General features: G+C 55.9%; 1 protein-coding gene across 2 annotated transcripts in view; it reads left to right on the top strand.

Moving 5' to 3' along the window:
• LOC108529018 (AFG3-like protein 1) overlaps nucleotides 1–19357 on the top strand; it is a 34745-nt gene extending 15388 nt beyond the window's left edge. Inside the window, exons 8-17 of one of the 2 annotated variants that reach the window (XR_001885382.1) lie at nucleotides 2680–2950; nucleotides 4659–4796; nucleotides 5028–5181; nucleotides 6558–6665; nucleotides 7646–7771; nucleotides 10517–10627; nucleotides 16540–16655; nucleotides 17164–17350; nucleotides 17443–17637; nucleotides 17789–19357. Coding sequence is in view for 1 of the 2 variants with exons in the window: in XM_017871043.1 (XP_017726532.1) it covers nucleotides 2680–2950; nucleotides 4659–4796; nucleotides 5028–5181; nucleotides 6558–6665; nucleotides 7646–7771; nucleotides 10517–10627; nucleotides 16540–16655; nucleotides 17164–17364; nucleotides 17443–17637; nucleotides 17789–18007 (1639 nt within the window). In the remaining variant the exon portion in view is untranslated. Of the gene's footprint in view, nucleotides 1–2679; nucleotides 2951–4658; nucleotides 4797–5027; nucleotides 5182–6557; nucleotides 6666–7645; nucleotides 7772–10516; nucleotides 10628–16539; nucleotides 16656–17163; nucleotides 17365–17442; nucleotides 17638–17788 lie in introns of both variants that reach the window. The other variant, XM_017871043.1, reaches the window with a different exon arrangement.
• The last annotated feature ends 438 nt before the right edge of the window (nucleotides 19358–19795 follow it).

The following is a 19795-nucleotide window of genomic DNA, read 5'->3' as shown; positions in this document are numbered from 1 at the left end:
TCCTCCCAGGTGCTGGGGGTCCCTGCTCACAACCCGGCAGCTCCCATGTAGTACCTGACACTTGGTCTTTCTTCTTTTTTTTTTTTTTGAGACAGAGTCTCTCTCTGCCGCCCAGGCTTGGAGTACAGTGGTGCAATCTTGGCTCACTGCAAGCTCCACCTCCTGGGTTCACGCCATTCTCCTGCCTCAGCCTCCCAAGTAGCTGGGACTACAGGCGCCCACCACCACGCCCAGCTACTTTTTTGTATTTTTAGTAGAGATGGGGTTTCACCATGTTAGCCAGGATGGTCTCGATCTCCTGACTTTGTGATCTGCCTGCCTGGGCCTCCCAAAGTGTTGGGATTACAGGCGTGAGCCACCGCACCTGCCTGACACTTGGTCATTCTAAGCTTCCCATGGTTCTCATGTTATCTTGGATTTCCACTGCATCGTATGTTCTTAAAGTGATTATGGACATGAGGGCAAAGACCAGATGAAATACTCTGTGCATCCCAGGACTCAGCACAGAAGTCAGTGTTGCTGAGCGTGGATCCTGTTTTCATGTTTACTTCCTGGGAATGTCATTGCTCTGTCTTCTCTGGCCCTTCTGCCCAGAATTGAAAACTGAACCGAGAGAGAGTACAAATCCAGTACCAGCTTTAGCCAGGAGGGTGTAAAAATTGGAGTTGTAGTGGTTTTGGTGGTTTCTTTGAGACATGTTTAAGCATAGAGTAGGGGCTGCAGTGGGGTGAGAGAAGGTGAGGCAGGTAGAAATCTGGAGATTAACTCTCAGATTCTAGTGGCAGGGCTCAGGCCTGCGGTCTCCTGCTGGAGCTCCTGGATGTCATCTGGGTGCTGTTTATTGCTGACTTGGGTTCTATCTTTGCTTGTTGAGTTGCCGGGAATGCCTGGTTGTATGTGGGGCTGAAAGGGACTGCAGAGCCACTGGAGGAGGGATGGCCTCTGAAGAGCAAGAGCAAAGATGAAAAATAAAGCAGGAAGACATTTGGTGTCTTCCTATGATAAAACAAGCCTGGTTGGCCCTAGATGCCAGGAGGCCTTGCTGGGTCTGCTGGAGGCACCTCCTGGCTCCTGGGAGAGATGTGGTGTAAGCTCCAGCAGGGCTGCTTGGCCGGGTGGAGGAGGTGGTGGGTGGTGGAATTGGTCACCCTCCCTGCCCCACCAAGCCAGCCACAGGTTACATCAGGGAGATGGAAATGCCTGTGACTAGAGCATTCAGAACTGGAGAGGCCTAGTGCTGGATGGACTTTGACACATTTTTTAAAAAAGAGGCTGGGCAGGGTGTCTCATTCCTGTAATCCCAGCATTTTGGGAGGCCGAGGCAGGTGGATCATGAGGTCAGGAGATCGAGACCATCCTGGCTAACAGGGTGAAACCCTGTCTCTACTGAAAATACAAAAAATTACCCAGGCGTGGTGGCGGGCGCCTGTAGTCTCAGCTACTTGAGAGGCTGAGGCAGGAGAATGGTGCGGACCCGGGAGACAGCTTGTAGTGGGCCGAGATCGCACCACTGCACTCCAGCCTGGGTGACAGAGCGAGATTCCGTCTCAAAAAAAAAGGACGAGGGCCAGGCACGATGGCTCACATAGGTAATCCCAGTGCTTTGGGAGGCTGAGGAGGAAGGATCACCTGAGACTAGCAGTTCGAGACCAGCTGGACAACGTAGTGAGACTGCATGTCTATAAAAAGTTAAACAAATATCTGATGTGGTGGCACGCGTGCCTGTGGTTCTAGCTACTCAGGAGGTTGAGGCAGGAGAATCTCTTGAGCCTGGGAGTTCAAGGTTTCTGTGATCGTGCCACTGCCCACCAGCCTGGGTGACAGTGAGACCCTATCTCAAAAAAAGGAAAAAAAGGCCGGGCGCGGTGGCTGAAGCCTGTAATCCCAGCACTTTGGGAGGCCGAGACGGGCGGATCACGAGGTCAGGAGATCGAGACCATCCTGGCTAACATGGTGAAACCCCGTCTCTACTAAAAAATAAAAAAATACAAAAAACTAGCTGGGCGAGGTGGCGGGTGCCTGTGGTCCCAGCTACTCGTGAGGCTGAGGCAGGAGAATGGCGTAACCCCGGGAGGCGGAGCTTGCAGTGAGCTGACATCCGGCCACTGCACTCCAGCCTGAGCGACAGAGCGAGACTCCATCTCAAAAAAAAAGGAAAAAAACCTGCTCCCTTTTGTGTAGCAAAACAAAGTCCTAGAGCAGTCTCTTCTAAGAGGGTTTTGCTTTGTCATCCAGGCTGGAGTGTAGTTGTGCAATCATGGCTCACTGCAGCCTTGCACTCCCAGGCACAGGCAGTCCTCTCACCTCAGCCTCCTGAGTAGCTGGAACTACAGGCACACGCCACCACGCCCAGCTAATTTTTGTATTTTTAGTAGAGATGGTTTCACCAGCTTGGTTAGGCTGGTCTGGAACTCCTTACCTCAGGTGATCCACCTGCTTCGGCCTCCCAAAATGCTGGGATTACAGGTGTGAGCCACCACGCCCGGCCATTTTTATATTTTTTGTAGGGACAGAGTCTGGCCATGTTGCCTAGGCTGGTCTTGAACTTCTAGGCTCAAGAGATCCTCCCACGGTGGCCTCCCAAAGTGCTGGGATTACAGGCATAACCCACCGTGCCTAGCACAAAGGTGCTATTTCTGACCTCCTGAGCGTGACAAGTAGTTCTCTTGGATTTTCCAGCTCTTTATTGCGAAGCCTGGTGCCCACCCTTCTCCTGGTTGGCATTCTCCTCTATGCTGCCAGGAGGGGCCCTATGGGAGCCAGGCGCGGTAGACGAGGAGGGGGCCTCTTCAGTGTTGGTGAGACAACAGCCAAGATCTTAAAGAGCAACATCGATGTGCGATTTGTGGATGTAGCTGGGTGTGAAGAAGCCAAATTGGAAATTATGGAATTTGTGAATTTCCTGAAGAATCCCAAGCAGTATCAGGACTTAGGAGCAAAAATTCCAAAGGTACTGATTTTAGAAAACGTAGTAATCCTCTGAGCTCCAAGTCAAAGCCAGAGATGGCTGTGGGTCAGAGTAGGTTCTTACTCCTGTTTTATTATTTTGTTTAATACTTATTACATAGAACAACAGGTACAACTTGTATGAACAGGCTTGGGATCAGATGTAGCTGCCTCTTTTAAGCCCATGACCCAGACAGCGGCTAGGTGTGTGCAGCCAGACCGCAGCTAGGTCTGTGCGGCCGGACCGCGGCTAGGTGTGTACGGCCGGACCGCGGCTAGGTCTGTGCGGCCGGACCGCGGCTAGGTGTGTATGGCCGGACCGCGGCTAGGTGTGTGCAGCCAGGCAGTCAGCGCGTTGTGGGTGGTGTGGGTCAGGGTGCCAAATCTGGCTGCTGGGCACACAGAGCAAGTTTATCTCTTGGTGCCATTTTGGGGTCATGACTCTTTGGGGGCCTGACAGAAGCCATGGATTTTTTTCCCAGAAATATTTGCATTAACAGAAACTTGATTCACACACCCTTTAAATCACCTCTGGGCTTTGGACCAAGCTGAGGACACCCAGATCCTTGCAGTGCCATTGCACCCCCACCCCCAGCACCTCGCAATGGGGTGGGCATTCACTGGACAGTTTGTTCCAAACAACAAATAATGATTATGCCAAGCACTGTGAACCTGGGGAGAAGCCAGGAGGTGACAGACCTGTTTTCCACTTTGGTGAGCGTGAGGCTGGGAGGCAGGTGTGTGTGACGGACGTGAAGAGCCAGGGCCTTCTGCTTCTGTTGGAGCTCCACCTCTGCTCATAGTCAGGTGTTGCAGTGGGTGGTTCTCTTTGCCTTTCAGAAGGTTTTTTTTTTTTTTTGGAGACAGAGTCTCGCTCTGTCGCCCAGGCTGGAGTGCAGTGGCACGATCTTGACTCACTGCAACCTTCGCCTCCCGGGTTCATGCCGTTCTCCTGCCTCAGCCTCCCAAGTAGCTGGGATTATAGTCGGGTATCACCATGCCCAGCTAATTTTTGTAATTTTAGTGGAGACGGGATTTCACCATGTTGGCCAGGCTGGTCTCAAACTCCTGACTTCAGGTGATCCGCCTGCCTTAACCTCCCAAAGTGCTGGGATTACAGGTGTGAGCTACCGCATCCGTTTTGTTTTGTTTTAATTTATGTCTATTGCTGCTGAACAAATTATAGTTTTTTTCATATGTATTTGCTGGGGAAAATCTGTATGAGAGAGGGAGTGGGTGAGGCAGTCAGGTACCAAGAAAGGCCCCTCACTTGGTGTGTTAGTCCCCGTTTCCCAGCAGGCAGGGGCTCCTGCGAGAGGGGGCTCTGTCAGCCTCTGTGTTACATCACAGGCCTGGTGCTGTGCTGTGGATGTCGGGAAAGAGTTCGTGGGGTCCGAGCCCATCTGGCTTTCCCGTTATTGGGTGTGAGGTACAGTGATTTCCCAAAATTACCTCTGCCTGTGGCATCCCCTGTGAGAATCCATCATGAAGAGCTGGCTGTGTGTGCGGCCACGGTGGTGCCTTTCCTGGAGCACACGGGTAGGACAGAGTGTGCTGTGGGCAAATCTAGCCCCCTCCTGCCCTCCAGCTCCTTAGCCATCCTTGATGGGATTCTTCTTAGTCAGTCTCAGAAGTCACCAGTGTAAGCAGCTTTCTGTCCTGTGTACCATCTGCTCCCCTGTTAAGAGCCCGATGTCACCATTCTGTTTCAGGGAGCAATGCTCACTGGTCCTCCTGGTACCGGCAAGACCCTTCTTGCCAAAGCAACTGCAGGGGAGGCCAGTGTGCCCTTCATCACTGTGAACGGGTCCGAGTTCCTGGAAATGTTTGTTGGCGTTGGGCCAGCAAGGGTAGGTCGACGGGAACCTGCTGCAGGTGGCCTCAGCACTGTGCCTTGACCAGGACTGGTCAACTTGAATAGCTTGGTGTGGGGCCCTGGCCCTGGCCATGGGCATGTGTGGTAGGTGCTGGTGCACCGGGGCGAAGTGGGTCAGAGGTTTCTGAGGAGAGGGTGGAGGATAATTGGCATTCCCGTCTTCCTACCAGTAGCAAAACAGATTCTCTGTGGGTTTCTGTTTCAGGTTCGTGACATGTTTGCAATGGCCCGAAAAAACGCTCCATGTATCTTATTCATTGATGAGATAGATGCAATTGGCAGGAAGCGAGGCCAAGGGCACTTTGGAGGCCAGAGTGAGCAGGAGAACACCCTGAACCAGATGCTTGTGGAGATGGACGGTGTGTGTAGGCTGCAGCCAGCCTGTGGTGTGCAGCTGTTCCCCTGCAGCTGCTTAGGGACAGTCTGCACAGCCTTTTTCTGTACAGTCACCCCCAGAAGAGAATCCCTGATTATTCTGTTTTTAAGGAAGGCTGCTCTCAGGCAAACGTGATGGAGAAAACTGTGTTAGATTGACAAGCCGCCTCCAGTGCCTGTGATAGGATGGGGGCAGTTCATTCCCTTGCCCCTAGGTGGAGGGGGGTTCTCTGGAGTGTGGAGACACCTGCTTCTCTGGGGAGGGGGACCAGGTAGAGGAGCATGGCTGCTCCTGACGGTGCCCACAGGGTGGTGTGTCCACAAGCCATGCTCCTTCCGCTCTGAGCTTTGTCTTGCTGCCCCTGCATCACCCAGAATCTCACAGACCCCCCCCAGGCCCGTCTCTTCTCAGAGTGATTCTAGCTAAGATGTGACTGACCGTCGCCTGTCAGTCCTGCTAAAGCCTCGTCGGACTCGTCCAGGTTCTGTGCCAACTTTCAGATTTGGAAAAACTTTCACTTAGACCTTTGGCAGATTTGATTTTCACTTTGGCTTCAGGGCTGTGTTGGGGTCCCTAAGACCACCCCAGATGTGGTGACTTGCTAGGAGAAGTCACAGGACTTGGCCTATAGTAGCACTCAGGGCTGTGTTAAAGGAGGACACAGCAAAATCAGCCAGGGTGCATTGGGTCGCGAGGAGACCGGGTGCAGTGTTGAACCCTCCCCCAGTGGAGCCACATGGGACGCGCTCACTTCCCCCAGCATCAGGCTGTGACCACGCCTGCTGGATGTTGACCAGGAAGCTCAGGAGAGACTCGGTTCCCAGGGTTTTTGCTGGGGGCGCACAAAACGTTTGGGCCCAGGGAGCTGTTTGTCTCCGGGAATGGTGGGAATGCCCCCAGACTCGTAGCACCAGACACTGCCCTGCGGGCAGGCCTTTCTGAGGACAGCAGTCAGGCCTGCTGTGTTCAACACTGTTCTCTGCGGGCCAAAAGCATTTCCTAAGTATTTTTTTGTCTTTAGTAACCGATAGTAATTCTAATTAGATTATGACTTTTGATACCTGGAGGAGACGGATGGGAGACAGGACGGACGTGGGGCACTCAGCCTTTCTCCTCCCGTCCCCTCTGTTGGGCATCCCATTTCCTGTGCAGCCCCTGGCCTGCCCTCGTCCACTCCAGCACGACGTGGTGTCAGAGGCTGCAGGAACCAGTAGTAAGTCAGGATGAGGGCCCACGCCCTGGACTTGTCTACCCCCTGAGCCAGGCTGTGGGGTTCCCAGTTAGCGGAGGGATGGCTGGTTACCTGCCATGCCCACATCGGGCTTGCTACTGAGGCTCACCTGCTTCTCCCGTGTCCAGGGTTCAACTCTGCCACCAACGTCGTGGTGTTGGCTGGCACCAACCGCCCTGACATCCTGGACCCAGCCCTGATGCGGCCTGGCCGGTTTGATCGCCAGATTTACATTGGTGAGTGCCCCTTTCTCAGGGTTGGGCCTTTATCCCCTTGGCCACAAAGTTTGTTTAGGTGATTTGCAGTGTATTTGGAGGGGATTTTGATGGTAATTCTGAAGCAGTTAATGTAACATTTTGAAAATGTGTGAGAGCCGCAAGTTGCTGCTGTCAGTCCTGCCCTGGCAGTCTACTTTGGCAGGAATACATGCAATTGGGCCTGCAGGGATGGTGCTGCAATGCAACACAGGTGGGAGGGATGTAACAGACACTTACTCTCCAGCTTTTTTTTTTTCACTACTGTAAAAATTTGATAATCAGTCAAGTGTGGTGGCTCACGCCTGTAATCCCAGCTCTTTTGGAGGCCGAGACTGGCTGATCATGAGGTCAGGAGTTCGAGACCAGCCTGGCCCATATGGTGAGACCCTGTCTCTACTGAAAATACAAAATTAGCTGGGTGTGGTGGCGTGCACCTGTAATCCCAGCTACTCGAAGGCTGAGGCAGGAGAATTGCTTGAACCTGGGAGGCGGAGGTTGCGGTGAGCGGAGATCTCACCACTGCACTCCACCCTGGGCAAGAAGAGCGAAACTCTGTCTCAAAAACAATAAATAAATGAAAAAATTGAAAATTGATAATTTAGAAGACAGCAATTTACCCCTTACTCTTCACCCTGACGGTCAGCCATCGTTGCCTTCCCCCTCCCCTCTCGTGTTTGTTAGGAAGCATTAATCCTGTGTGGCCCTTGTGTTGCTTGCTGTCAAGTGGCATGGCCCTGAGTTGAGGGGTTTAGTAGCTGTGGAACTGGATGTGCGTGTGCCCTGGCTGGTTTCTGCCATTGCTTCCAGCTCTGTCTGGAGGATGACAGCAGAGAGCTCCATAGGGACCCCAGCTGTCTTTGCAGTTCTGTGATATGGTTGTGTGTGACTGTTCTGAAGACCCAGAAGGCACGAAGACCCAGAAGGCACAAGAGCCCGTGCCTCTCTCTCTCTTTCATTAGGCCCCCCTGACATCAAAGGTAGGTCCTCCATCTTTAAGGTCCACCTGCGCCCACTAAAGCTGGATGAGAGCCTCAATAAGGACACCCTGGCGAGGAAGCTGGCAGCGCTCACCCCAGGCTTCACTGGTGAGTGTTGGGGGCTGTGCTGTCCCCTTGTGGTGGGAGCCATGTATGCTCTGCTTCTTGCCATGGGGAGTGGGGACTGGCCCTCCTCATCTAGTTCTGGCAGTGCTCACCCTTGTCTGCAGGACTTGTCACCTGTTGAGAGCGTTCAGAGGCCTCAGAGATCAGTTTGCTTAGCCCCAAAACCAATTTGTACCCACTTGAATTTCTGTTTTAATTCCAGTCAGACTTAGTCTTACTGCAGAGCTGACAGTAAGCTAATGTCGGGGTGGGGAGGATCTGGCAACTTGATGCTTCCCTCCACGTTTTCGCCTGGGGCTTGCCCTCCCTGCTGAGGAAGCTCATTTGCTTTTCTCTCTTCTTTTTAATGAAATCCTGGTTTATGCTAGGAAACCTACTTCCCTGTCTAGGCTGGATCACCCTGAGGAATGAGTGGGGACTTTTCCGGGGATTCCTGTCCTCCTCACCCATACCTCATGGTTATGCAGCCATTGGCCACGGCCTCTGACCTACGCTCACCTGCTCCCGCCACCCCTGGAACATTCTGCTGTGGCATCTCATCACCTCCAGCTGCCTTGGCACCCCCAATGGTACCCATCCCCTAGGCTCCCCACAGTGTCCTGCCTAGTGTCAGGTCAGGTGTGTTCACACGGGATTGTACATCTGTCTGCTGCAGGATGGTGAGTGAGGTCTTGCCTGGCAGGCTCCTGAAGGGTGTCATGTGTCTTAGACACAAAATGTGCTTCCTTTTGTTCTCTCCTCTGGCTGACTTCAGATGTCTGTTTATATACCAAAGATAAAATGCTGGAATGTTACCAAGACTGCTTTCTTCTGCCCCTAGAGGGGATGACACAGCAGGGATGAATCAGCACTACCCCTCAGCAGGGATGACTGATGACTCTGATTGCCCCTCAGCAGGGATTACTAAGCACTACCCCTTAACAGAGGTGACTCAGCAGGGATGACTCAACAGGGATGACTCAGCACTGCCCCTCAACAGGGATGACTCAGCAGAGATGACAACACTGTCCCTCAGCAGGGATGACTCAGCAAGGATGACTCAGCACTGCCCCAAGCAAGGATGACTCAGCAGGGATGACTCATTACTGCCCCTCAACATGGATGACTCAGCAGGGATGACTCAGCACCGCTCCTCAACAGGGATGATTCAGCAAGGATGACTTAGCACTGCCCCTCAACAGGGATGACTCAGCAGGGATGATTCAGCAGAGATAACTCAGGGATGATTCTGACTGCCCCTCTGAAGGGATGACTCAGCAGGGATGATTCAGCACTGCCCCTCAACAGGGATGACTCAGCAGAGATGACAACACTGTCCCTCAGCAGGGATGACTCAGCAAGGATGACTCAGCACTGCCCCAAGCAAGGATGACTCAGCAGGGATGACTCATTACTGCCCCTCAACATGGATGACTCAGCAGGGATGACTCAGCACCGCTCCTCAACATGGATGACTCAGCAGGGATGACTTAGCACTGCCCCTCAACAGGGATGACTCAGCAGGGATGATTCAGCAGAGATAACTCAGGGATGATTCTGACTGCCCCTCTGAAGGGATGACTCAGCAGGGATGATTCAGCACTGCCCCTCAACAGGCATGACTCAGCACTGCCCCTCAACAGGCATGACTCAGCACTGCCCCTCAATGGGGATGACTCAGCAGAGATGACAGCACTGCCCCTCGACAGGGATGACTCAGTAGGGATGACTCAGCACTGCTCCTCAACAGGGATGATTCAGCAAGGATGACTTAGCACTGTCCCTCAGCAGGGATGACTCAGTAGGGATGACTCAGCACTGCCCAACAGGGATGACTTAGCAGGGATGACTCAGCACTGCCCTTCCACAGGGATGACTCAGCAGAGATGACAGCACTGCCCCTCAGCAAGGATGACTCAGCAGGGATGGCTCAGCACTGCCCCTCAACAGGGATGACTCAGCGGGGATGACTTAGCACTGCCCAACAGGGATGACTTAGCAGGGATGACTCAGCACTGCCCCTCAACAGGGATGAGTCAGCAGAGATGACAGTGCTGTCCCTCAGCAGGGATGATTCAGCAGAGATAACTCAGGGATGACTCTGACTGCCCCTCAGCAGGGATGAGTCTGTTTTGCTCCAATGGAAGCATCCCCAGTGTCCATCAGCAGGTAAATGGCCGAAGTGGCATATACTGTAGTCAAATTCAGCTATAAAAAGGAATAAAGTATTGATGCATGCCACAACATGGGTGAACCTAGAAAATGCTGTTCTAAATGCAAGAAGCCAGACACAAAAGGCCGCAGAACATATGGTTCCATTTATGTGAAATGTGCAGAATAATAATAAACATGTATAGAATAGCAAATCTGTAGGGACAGACGAGGTGAGTGGTTGCCAGAGGTGGAAATGGGAATTAACTATAAATAGCACAGGGTACCTTACAGAGATGATGGAAATGGCCTAAAACTAGATGATGGCAATCGTCGCACTACGCGATCAGATTGATGTGTACATGTAAAATGGGTGGATTTTATGGTTTATAAATTATACCTTAATAAAGGTTGACAAAATGTGGCTAAATAATAGTGACTGGTGGACAGCTCCCATTACCTTTAAGTTCTCTACTGAATTTCAGTAGAGAACTTGGTCTCTCTGCTGGAGATTTTCCTTAACAAAACTGATCTGGGTCAAGCTCCAGCGGCCAGGAGCAGCACTGACTATTGGCTGTTTCTTCCTTCCTGGGTCAGGTGCTGATATTTCAAATGTTTGCAATGAAGCAGCCCTGATTGCTGCCCGGCATCTGAGTCCTTCTGTTCAGGAGAAACACTTTCAGCAGGCCATCGAGAGGGTCATCGGAGGTGAGCCTGGGAGCCCTTGGGGAGGGAGGGGTGTTTGCAGCTCTCGGCCTGGCAGGCTCACCCTCTGGCCCCAGTTTGAATTCTGCATGCAGGCTGGGCGCAATGGCTCACACCTGTAATCCCAGCACTTTGGGAGGCCAAGGCAGGTGGATCACTTGAGGTCAGGAGTTTGAGGCCAGCCTGGCCAGCATGGTGATACCCTATCTTGATTTTTAAATACAAAAATTAGCCGGGCACGGTGGCACATGCCTGTAGTCCCAGCTACTCAGGAGGCTGAGGTAGGAGAACCTCATGAACCCGGGAGGCAGAGGTTGCGGTGAGCCGAGATCACGCCACTGCACTCCAATCTGGGTGACAGAGCAAGACTCTGTCTCAAAAAAAAAAAAAAAAAAAAAAAAAAAAAAAAAAAAAAATTAGGGGGTCTAAATTTTTTCCGAAAAAAAAAAAAAAAAAAAAAAAAATCAATTATGGATGCAGGAACCAATTTTCTAAACCAACATATGGGACTTGGGATCTACCAATAGCTTTCATGCCCCTTCTGGGAGCAACATTTAGAAATTGAAAGGGATAGGCCTTCCAGGCCATCAGAGGCCCAAGGAAGCATATTAGAACCAGGTTTGAACGCCTACTGTGGAGGGCAAAGGAGCTTTCTTCCCTGAAGGGAACGGATGAGATTTCCTGGGACAAGCCTCCTGGAAGCTGTAGGGACCTTCCCGAGCCTCCTCAGGACAGTACTGTTGTGAAAGGAGTGAACAAAGTGAATTTCCTTTTTTTTTTTTGAGACGGAGTTTAACACTTGTTGCCCAGGCTGGAGTGCAGTGGCATGATCTCGGCTCACTGCAACCTCTGCCTCCTGGGTTCAAGTGATTCTCCTGCCTCATCCAGAGTAGCTGGGATTACAGTCACGTAGCACCACACCTGGCTAATTTTTGTATTTTTAGTAGAGATGGGGTTTCACCATTTTGGTCAGGCTCATCTCGAACTCCTGACCTCAGGTGATCTGCCCACCTCGACCTCCCAAAGTGTTGGGATTACAGGTGTGAGCCCCTGTGCCCAGCCTTACAGTGCATTTTCTTCAGCTTGGTGGGGAGCGGTATCCATCTCTGTCTTCAGCTCAGCAGACTATAGAGTGGGCCGGGTCACACAGCCTCCTGCAGCTAGGCCAGCTTGGGGAACTGGAGTCAGCTGTGAGGAAGGGTCTCCTGAAGCTGCCACACCAGGCAGTGCCAACACGGCCTTGCTTGGCCTGGTGCTCCCTGGTGCAGTTCTGAGGCTGGAGAAGAGGGAAGTGGCCAGTAGCCATCCTTCATGGTCCACCCTAAGCTGTGAGAGCTGACATTGGTCAGGTGAAAGAGTGTTCTAGCTGCTGCTTCTTTATGTGACCATTTATTGAAGTATAATATACATAAAGTACTTATGATACTGAATATCTCAAAGCAAACACCAAAGCTGCTGCCTTTTTTTTTTTTTTTTTTTTGAAGTGGAGTGTTGGGATCTTGCTCTGTCTTCCAGGCTGGAGTACAGTGGTGCGATCTCAGCTCACTGCAAGCTCCGCCTCCTGGGCTCAAGCAATTCTCCTGCCTCAGCCCCCCGAGTAGCTGGGACTACAGGCACACACCACCACGTCCAGCTAGTTTTTTGTATTTTTAGTAGAGATGGGGTTTCACTGTGTTAGCCAGGATGGTCTCGAACTCCTGACCTTGTGATCTGCCTGCCTCGGCCTCTCAAAATGTTGGGATTGCAGGCGTGAGCCACCGCGCCCATCCCAAAGTTGCTTATTTTTATTTAACTTAAAAAAATTTAAAAAATTTTTTATAGAGATGGGGCCTTGCTATGTATCCCAGGCTGGTCTCGATCTCCTGAGTTCAAGTGTTTCTCCAACCTCGGCCTCCACAAAGTTCTGGGATTCCAGGTGTGGTCACCGTGTCCTGCCACCAAAGCCTCCTGAGGGCTGTCCTGGTGTGATGAGAGGGGTCTGGGGAGGGCTGGCTGTGCCTCCTGAGGGCTGTCCTGGTGTGATGAGAGGGGTCTGGGGAGGGCTGGCTGTGCCTCCTGAGGGCTGTCCTGGTGTGATGAGAGGGGTCTGGGGAGGGCTGGCTGTGCCTCCTGAGGGCTGTCCTGGTGTGATGAGAGGGGTCTGGGGAGGGCTGGCTGTGCCTCCTGAGGGCTGTCCTGGTGTGATGAGAGGGGTCTGGGGAGGGCTGGCTGTGCCTCCTGAGGGCTGTCCTGGTGTGATGAGAGGGGTCTGGGGAGGGCTGGCTGTGCCTCCTGAGGGCTGTCCTGGTGTGATGAGAGGGGTCTGGGGAGGGCTGGCTGTGCCTCCTGAGGGCTGTCCTGGTGTGATGAGAGGGGTCTGGGGAGGGCTGGCTGTGCCTCCTGAGGGCTGTCCTGGTGTGATGAGAGGGGTCTGGGGAGGGCTGGCTGTGCCTCCTGAGGGCTGTCCTGGTGTGATGAGAGGGGTCTGGGGAGGGCTGGCTGTGCCTCCTGAGGGCTGTCCTGGTGTGATGAGAGGGGTCTGGGGAGGGCTGGCTGTGCCTCCTGAGGGCTGTCCTGGTGTGATGAGAGGGGTCTGGGGAGGGCTGGCTGTGCCTCCTGAGGGCTGTCCTGGTGTGATGAGAGGGGTCTGGGGAGGGCTGGCTGTGCCTCCTGAGGGCTGTCCTGGTGTGATGAGAGGGGTCTGGGGAGGGCTGGCTGTGCCTCCTGAGGGCTGTCCTGGTGTGATGAGAGGGGTCTGGGGAGGGCTGGCTGTGCCTCCTGAGGGCTGTCCTGGTGTGATGAGAGGGGTCTGGGGAGGGCTGGCTGTGCCTCCTGAGGGCTGTCCTGGTGTGATGAGAGGGGTCTGGGGAGGGCTGGCTGTGCCTCCTGAGGGCTGTCCTGGTGTGATGAGAGGGGTCTGGGGAGGGCTGGCTGTGCCTCCTGAGGGCTGTCCTGGTGTGATGAGAGGGGTCTGGGGAGGGCTGGCTGTGCCTCCTGAGGGCTGTCCTGGTGTGATGAGAGGGGTCTGGGGAGGGCTGGCTGTGCCTCCTGAGGGCTGTCCTGGTGTGATGAGAGGGGTCTGGGGAGGGCTGGCTGTGCCTCCTGAGGGCTGTCCTGGTGTGATGAGAGGGGTCTGGGGAGGGCTGGCTGTGCCTCCTGAGGGCTGTCCTGGTGTGATGAGAGGGGTCTGGGGAGGGCTGGCTGTGCCTCCTGAGGGCTGTCCTGGTGTGATGAGAGGGGTCTGGGGAGGGCTGGCTGTGCCTCCTGAGGGCTGTCCTGGTGTGATGAGAGGGGTCTGGGGAGGGCTGGCTGTGCCTCCTGAGGGCTGTCCTGGTGTGATGAGAGGGGTCTGGGGAGGGCTGGCTGTGCCTCCTGAGGGCTGTCCTGGTGTGATGAGAGGGGTCTGGGGAGGGCTGGCTGTGCCTCCTGAGGGCTGTCCTGGTGTGATGAGAGGGGTCTGGGGAGGGCTGGCTGTGCCTCCTGAGGGCTGTCCTGGTGTGATGAGAGGGGTCTGGGGAGGGCTGGCTGTGCCTCCTGAGGGCTGTCCTGGTGTGATGAGAGGGGTCTGGGGAGGGCTGGCTGTGCCTCCTGAGGGCTGTCCTGGTGTGATGAGAGGGGTCTGGGGAGGGCTGGCTGTGCCTCCTGAGGGCTGTCCTGGTGTGATGAGAGGGGTCTGGGGAGGGCTGGCTGTGCCTCCTGAGGGCTGTCCTGGTGTGATGAGAGGGGTCTGGGGAGGGCTGGCTGTGCCTCCTGAGGGCTGTCCTGGTGTGATGAGAGGGGTCTGGGGAGGGCTGGCTGTGCCTCCTGAGGGCTGTCCTGGTGTGATGAGAGGGGTCTGGGGAGGGCTGGCTGTGCCTCCTGAGGGCTGTCCTGGTGTGATGAGAGGGGTCTGGGGAGGGCTGGCTGTGCCTCCTGAGGGCTGTCCTGGTGTGATGAGAGGGGTCTGGGGAGGGCTGGCTGTGCCTCCTGAGGGCTGTCCTGGTGTGATGAGAGGGGTCTGGGGAGGGCTGGCTGTGCCTCCTGAGGGCTGTCCTGGTGTGATGAGAGGGGTCTGGGGAGGGCTGGCTGTGCCTCCTGAGGGCTGTCCTGGTGTGATGAGAGGGGTCTGGGGAGGGCTGGCTGTGCCTCCTGAGGGCTGTCCTGGTGTGATGAGAGGGGTCTGGGGAGGGCTGGCTGTGCCTCCTGAGGGCTGTCCTGGTGTGATGAGAGGGGTCTGGGGAGGGCTGGCTGTGCCTCCTGAGGGCTGTCCTGGTGTGATGAGAGGGGTCTGGGGAGGGCTGGCTGTGCCTCCTGAGGGCTGTCCTGGTGTGATGAGAGGGGTCTGGGGAGGGCTGGCTGTGCCTCCTGAGGGCTGTCCTGGTGTGATGAGAGGGGTCTGGGGAGGGCTGGCTGTGCCTCCTGAGGGCTGTCCTGGTGTGATGAGAGGGGTCTGGGGAGGGCTGGCTGTGCCTCCTGAGGGCTGTCCTGGTGTGATGAGAGGGGTCTGGGGAGGGCTGGCTGTGCCTCCTGAGGGCTGTCCTGGTGTGATGAGAGGGGTCTGGGGAGGGCTGGCTGTGCCTCCTGAGGGCTGTCCTGGTGTGATGAGAGGGGTCTGGGGAGGGCTGGCTGTGCCTCCTGAGGGCTGTCCTGGTGTGATGAGAGGGGTCTGGGGAGGGCTGGCTGTGCCTCCTGAGGGCTGTCCTGGTGTGATGAGAGGGGTCTGGGGAGGGCTGGCTGTGCCTCCTGAGGGCTGTCCTGGTGTGATGAGAGGGGTCTGGGGAGGGCTGGCTGTGCCTCCTGAGGGCTGTCCTGGTGTGATGAGAGGGGTCTGGGGAGGGCTGGCTGTGCCTCCTGAGGGCTGTCCTGGTGTGATGAGAGGGGTCTGGGGAGGGCTGGCTGTGCCTCCTGAGGGCTGTCCTGGTGTGATGAGAGGGGTCTGGGGAGGGCTGGCTGTGCCTCCTGAGGGCTGTCCTGGTGTGATGAGAGGGGTCTGGGGAGGGCTGGCTGTGCCTCCTGAGGGCTGTCCTGGTGTGATGAGAGGGGTCTGGGGAGGGCTGGCTGTGCCTCCTGAGGGCTGTCCTGGTGTGATGAGAGGGGTCTGGGGAGGGCTGGCTGTGCCTCCTGAGGGCTGTCCTGGTGTGATGAGAGGGGTCTGGGGAGGGCTGGCTGTGCCTCCTGAGGGCTGTCCTGGTGTGATGAGAGGGGTCTGGGGAGGGCTGGCTGTGCCTCCTGAGGGCTGTCCTGGTGTGATGAGAGGGGTCTGGGGAGGGCTGGCTGTGCCTCCTGAGGGCTGTCCTGGTGTGATGAGAGGGGTCTGGGGAGGGCTGGCTGTGCCTCCTGAGGGCTGTCCTGGTGTGATGAGAGGGGTCTGGGGAGGGCTGGCTGTGCCTCCTGAGGGCTGTCCTGGTGTGATGAGAGGGGTCTGGGGAGGGCTGGCTGTGCCTCCTGAGGGCTGTCCTGGTGTGATGAGAGGGGTCTGGGGAGGGCTGGCTGTGCCTCCTGAGGGCTGTCCTGGTGTGATGAGAGGGGTCTGGGGAGGTCTGGCTGTGCCTCCTGAGGGTTGTCCTGGTGTCTATGCTTTTCCTTTGTCCTGTTACCTGCCCGTACACTGGGCTGTCAGGGCACTGAAATCATCCCTGTCTGTCCTGTCATGCTGTGCTGTCATTTTCAGTCAAACCAGAGGATATGGTGCCTTTCTGTGTTTCACATGCAGCTGTTCCCATTGGCTTCAAACGGGCCTGTTTTAAGGCTTCGTGTGAGGTGTGGGGGATGTGGGTTTCACTGCAAAGCAGAAGGCAGCATGGAGCTGGGCTTGGCCTCTGCTGTCTGGTATAGACAAGCCTGGGGATCAGGTGTAGCTGCAGACACGGCTGGGCGCAGAGGGAGGGACCTCATTTCCCAGCCACCTATTCCTGCCCTGCCTCACTCCCCTGGGAATGTGATAATGTGATGTGTAGGTCTTGAGAAGAAGACCCAGGTCCTGCAGCCTAGTGAAAAGACAACTGTGGCCTACCACGAGGCCGGACACGCGGTGGTGGGCTGGTTCCTGGAGCACGTGGACCCCCTGCTGAAGGTTGGTCTTCCCACCCTGAGTGGGTCTGCCCAGCAGGCTGGGCCTGGAATCTGCGCCAGCCTGTGGTCGTGTGGGCATGGTACATTCAAGGGTTGGCCCTTTAACTTTTTAAGGAATATACTGCTCTAGAATTTGTCAGAAGATCCCTTTGGGGTGGGAAGGAAGAGCACTGGGTTCCAAATGGGGCCTCGGCTGTGCGACTCGAGGGAGCAGCCTCAGTGTTAAACCCCCTCACTCCTGAGCTCTGGGTTCGACCATTGGTCCCTCCAGAGCCTCTGCAGGGCAGGCAGAGCAGAGGTGGTTTCCATGTGAAGCTCCCAAAGGCGGGTGCACTTCTCGGGGCATCCCCATGGTGTATGAGGGGCCTGGGTCAGGCTCTCTTCTCTCACGTTCCAGTGAAAGGACCCGTGGTCAGAGCTAGGGTCAGGTGGCCTGGCCGCTCCAGGGTGGCTCCTGGAGGAAGCAGGGACCGTGTTTGGGGTGACAAGGGCATGGGTCCTGTCCTCAGGTGTCCATCATCCCCCGGGGCTCGGGGCTCGGCTATGCACAGTACCTGCCCCGGGAACAGCACCTCTACACCCGGGAACAGCTCTTCGACCGCATGTGCATGATGCTCGGAGGCCGGGTGGCCGAGCAGCTGTGCTTCGGACAGATCACTACGGGGGCTCAGGACGACCTGAGGAAGGTCACCCAGAGTGCGTATGCCCAGGTAAGGGTGGGCGTCCCCCAGCGCGGGCTGCAGGAGGCTATGTTGGGCGCAGGCTCATCCTGGGTTCCGCACTTACAGATTGTGCAGTTTGGGATGAGTGAGAAGCTGGGCCAGGTGTCCTTCGACTTTCCCCGACAAGGCGAGGCCCCAGTGGAGAAGCCGTACAGTGAGGCAACCGCCCAGCTCATTGACGAGGAGGTCCGGTGCCTCATCAGCGCCGCCTACAAGCGCACCCTGGACCTGCTGACACAGTGCCGGGAGCATGTGGAGAAGGTGAGTGTGGCTTCTGCCCAGACGGGTCGTGGGTCCCATGTTGGGTCACGGTCAGGCCACACCCGAAGGCCACACCCATCCTCGAGCTTGCTTAGGTTTGGTCTGTGAGCATGTCCTCAGAGTTGTCTGACAGGTGGGCCGTTGTTTCCAGGTGGGCCAGCGGCTCCTGGAGAAGGAAGTGCTGGAGAAGGCAGACATGGTGGAGCTGCTGGGCCCTCGGCCCTTCGCGGAGAAGTCTACGTATGAGGAGTTTGTAGAAGGCATGGGCAGCCTGGAGGAGGACACGTCCCTACCCGAGGGGCTGAAGGGTTGGAACCAGGGACAGGAGGAGGAGGACATGGAGCAGCCTGTGCAGGGGAGCTCTGCGTAGCCTGTGGTGGTGCCTGCACCTGCTGCTGGGTGGAATTCAGGTGACTGCCACTTACCTGGGGCCTTTGCAAAGCAGCTGTGGAATCTCACCCAAAACAAATTAAAACGTGACAACTGTGAACGGGCGTTTTAGATCAGGGTGCTCTGAGCCCACATGCAGGGAGTGGGAGTGGGCAGAGGGGGTACCCTGAGTCCCTGGGTCCTGCTGCTGGAGTCGGGTCCAGGGTTAGATGGGAGAGGCCCAGGGCTCTGGCCCCTGTGGTGCTGAGGCAGGTGTGAGTGTGGCTTCAAGAGGGACTTGCGTGGGGCACCTTCTGTGGAGGCGTGTTGGTGTGGCCGTAAGTCACTCAGAGGGGCCTGGGTCCAGCACAGAAACCCTCACGGTTTGGTAGAATTCAGAAAAGGAGAGCGTCAGCCAGGTGTCAAGGGTGAGTCAGGTTTCTAAAGCAGCTCTTTGGATTGGTGGAAGCTGATCTGTTGATCTGTCCTTAAAAAGGATTAAAAAGGAAAGTCCACACCACCCACAGGTGCGTGGCTGAGGGAGGAGGAGGAGCTGTGGGGCCTTACACCTGGGTTCCTCATCGGGCATCCCCCCACCCCCGCCTGCACCTTGGCTCTGTGGCAGCACTGCTCTGAGTGTGAGGGACTTGAGTTGCTTAAAAAACCTGGCCCCTGTCCTTGGGTGGAGGTGCTCTCACTGCAGGATGTATCTGGGTCATCAGTTCGGTTCCTGCGATCCCTTTTTTTTGGAGTCCTGGAGGGGGAAGCTCTGCAGGGCCCCAGCCGGCTCAGGGGTGTTTGTGGAGAGGCTGTGATCTGAAGCCTCAGCACGCGGCTGCCTCTGACCCTGGTGCCTGTTCATGAACCCTTTTCCTGGGGTTGGGTAGCTCCTAATTTTTATTAGGAAGGCCCCTTCTGGGCTCTGAGCTCCAGGCCCTTTGGTGCCTTGAACTGAGGGAGGCTTTGCTTTTTCTTATCTGGGGTATGTGGGACTCGGTGAGGATGCCCCTTGCGCTGTCTCCAGCACATGACCTACCTCTAGGACTCACTGGGGTCAGCAACAGCAGGGCAGTGTCAGCCTCAGCCACTGCCTTGGGGTGGGTGGATGCGTGTCTAGGTCACCTGGGATGGGACCTGGGGGATGCCCATTTGCAGATGTCCTGGGTGAGCAGCCGTAGGAGGAGGCCCTGCTTGCTGTCCTGGGCACTATTTGTTCTCAGCCTCTCTCTCGACCTAGGCCAGATCAGACACTGGGGGCTTTGTAGTACATTTTATAAATTGCTTGTTACGTTGGCCTTGGAGCCTCAAAAATATAATTTCCAACTGGGGGTGAACACGTTCAACTTTTGCTGTTTGTAAAATGCGTATTATTGGACTCAACAACTCTCCAGCACTCAACCTTCATCATGGCCTCCACCAGACCCAGAGTAGCTGAGCCACTTGGGGTCCGGTTGGGGCCTGGTCTCAGGTCCCTCAGATGGAGGTGGGGGTGCTTCCTCAACCCCACCCTTCCCCGGTGACATCGTGGCATCTGGTGGCCTCCAGGATGCAGGGTGGTCATGGGCTCATGGCTCCAGCCCCACTGTGGTTCCCTCCAACACCCCTGGGAGAGCCTGGGTGTCCGTTTCGCCACCTCCCAGCCGGCTGCACATGCCTGGGGTCCTTCATGATGATGTGGGTGTGGGATCCTTGTGCCTCCCCTACCGGGCTGTTCCCTCCAGACCTGTCTCCTCGGCGCCCGCATTCACCCTCACCTCTTCAGGGCTGTCACGCGCCTTCCCCTCAGCCT

The sequence above is a fragment of the Rhinopithecus bieti genome, unplaced genomic scaffold (genome assembly GCF_001698545.2).
Source record: "Rhinopithecus bieti isolate Rb0 unplaced genomic scaffold, ASM169854v2 scaffold_1037, whole genome shotgun sequence".
In the NCBI taxonomy this organism is placed as follows: domain Eukaryota; kingdom Metazoa; phylum Chordata; class Mammalia; order Primates; family Cercopithecidae; genus Rhinopithecus; species Rhinopithecus bieti.
Note: the sequence above shows the minus strand (reverse complement) of the source record. Positions and strands in the feature narration are given on the sequence as shown.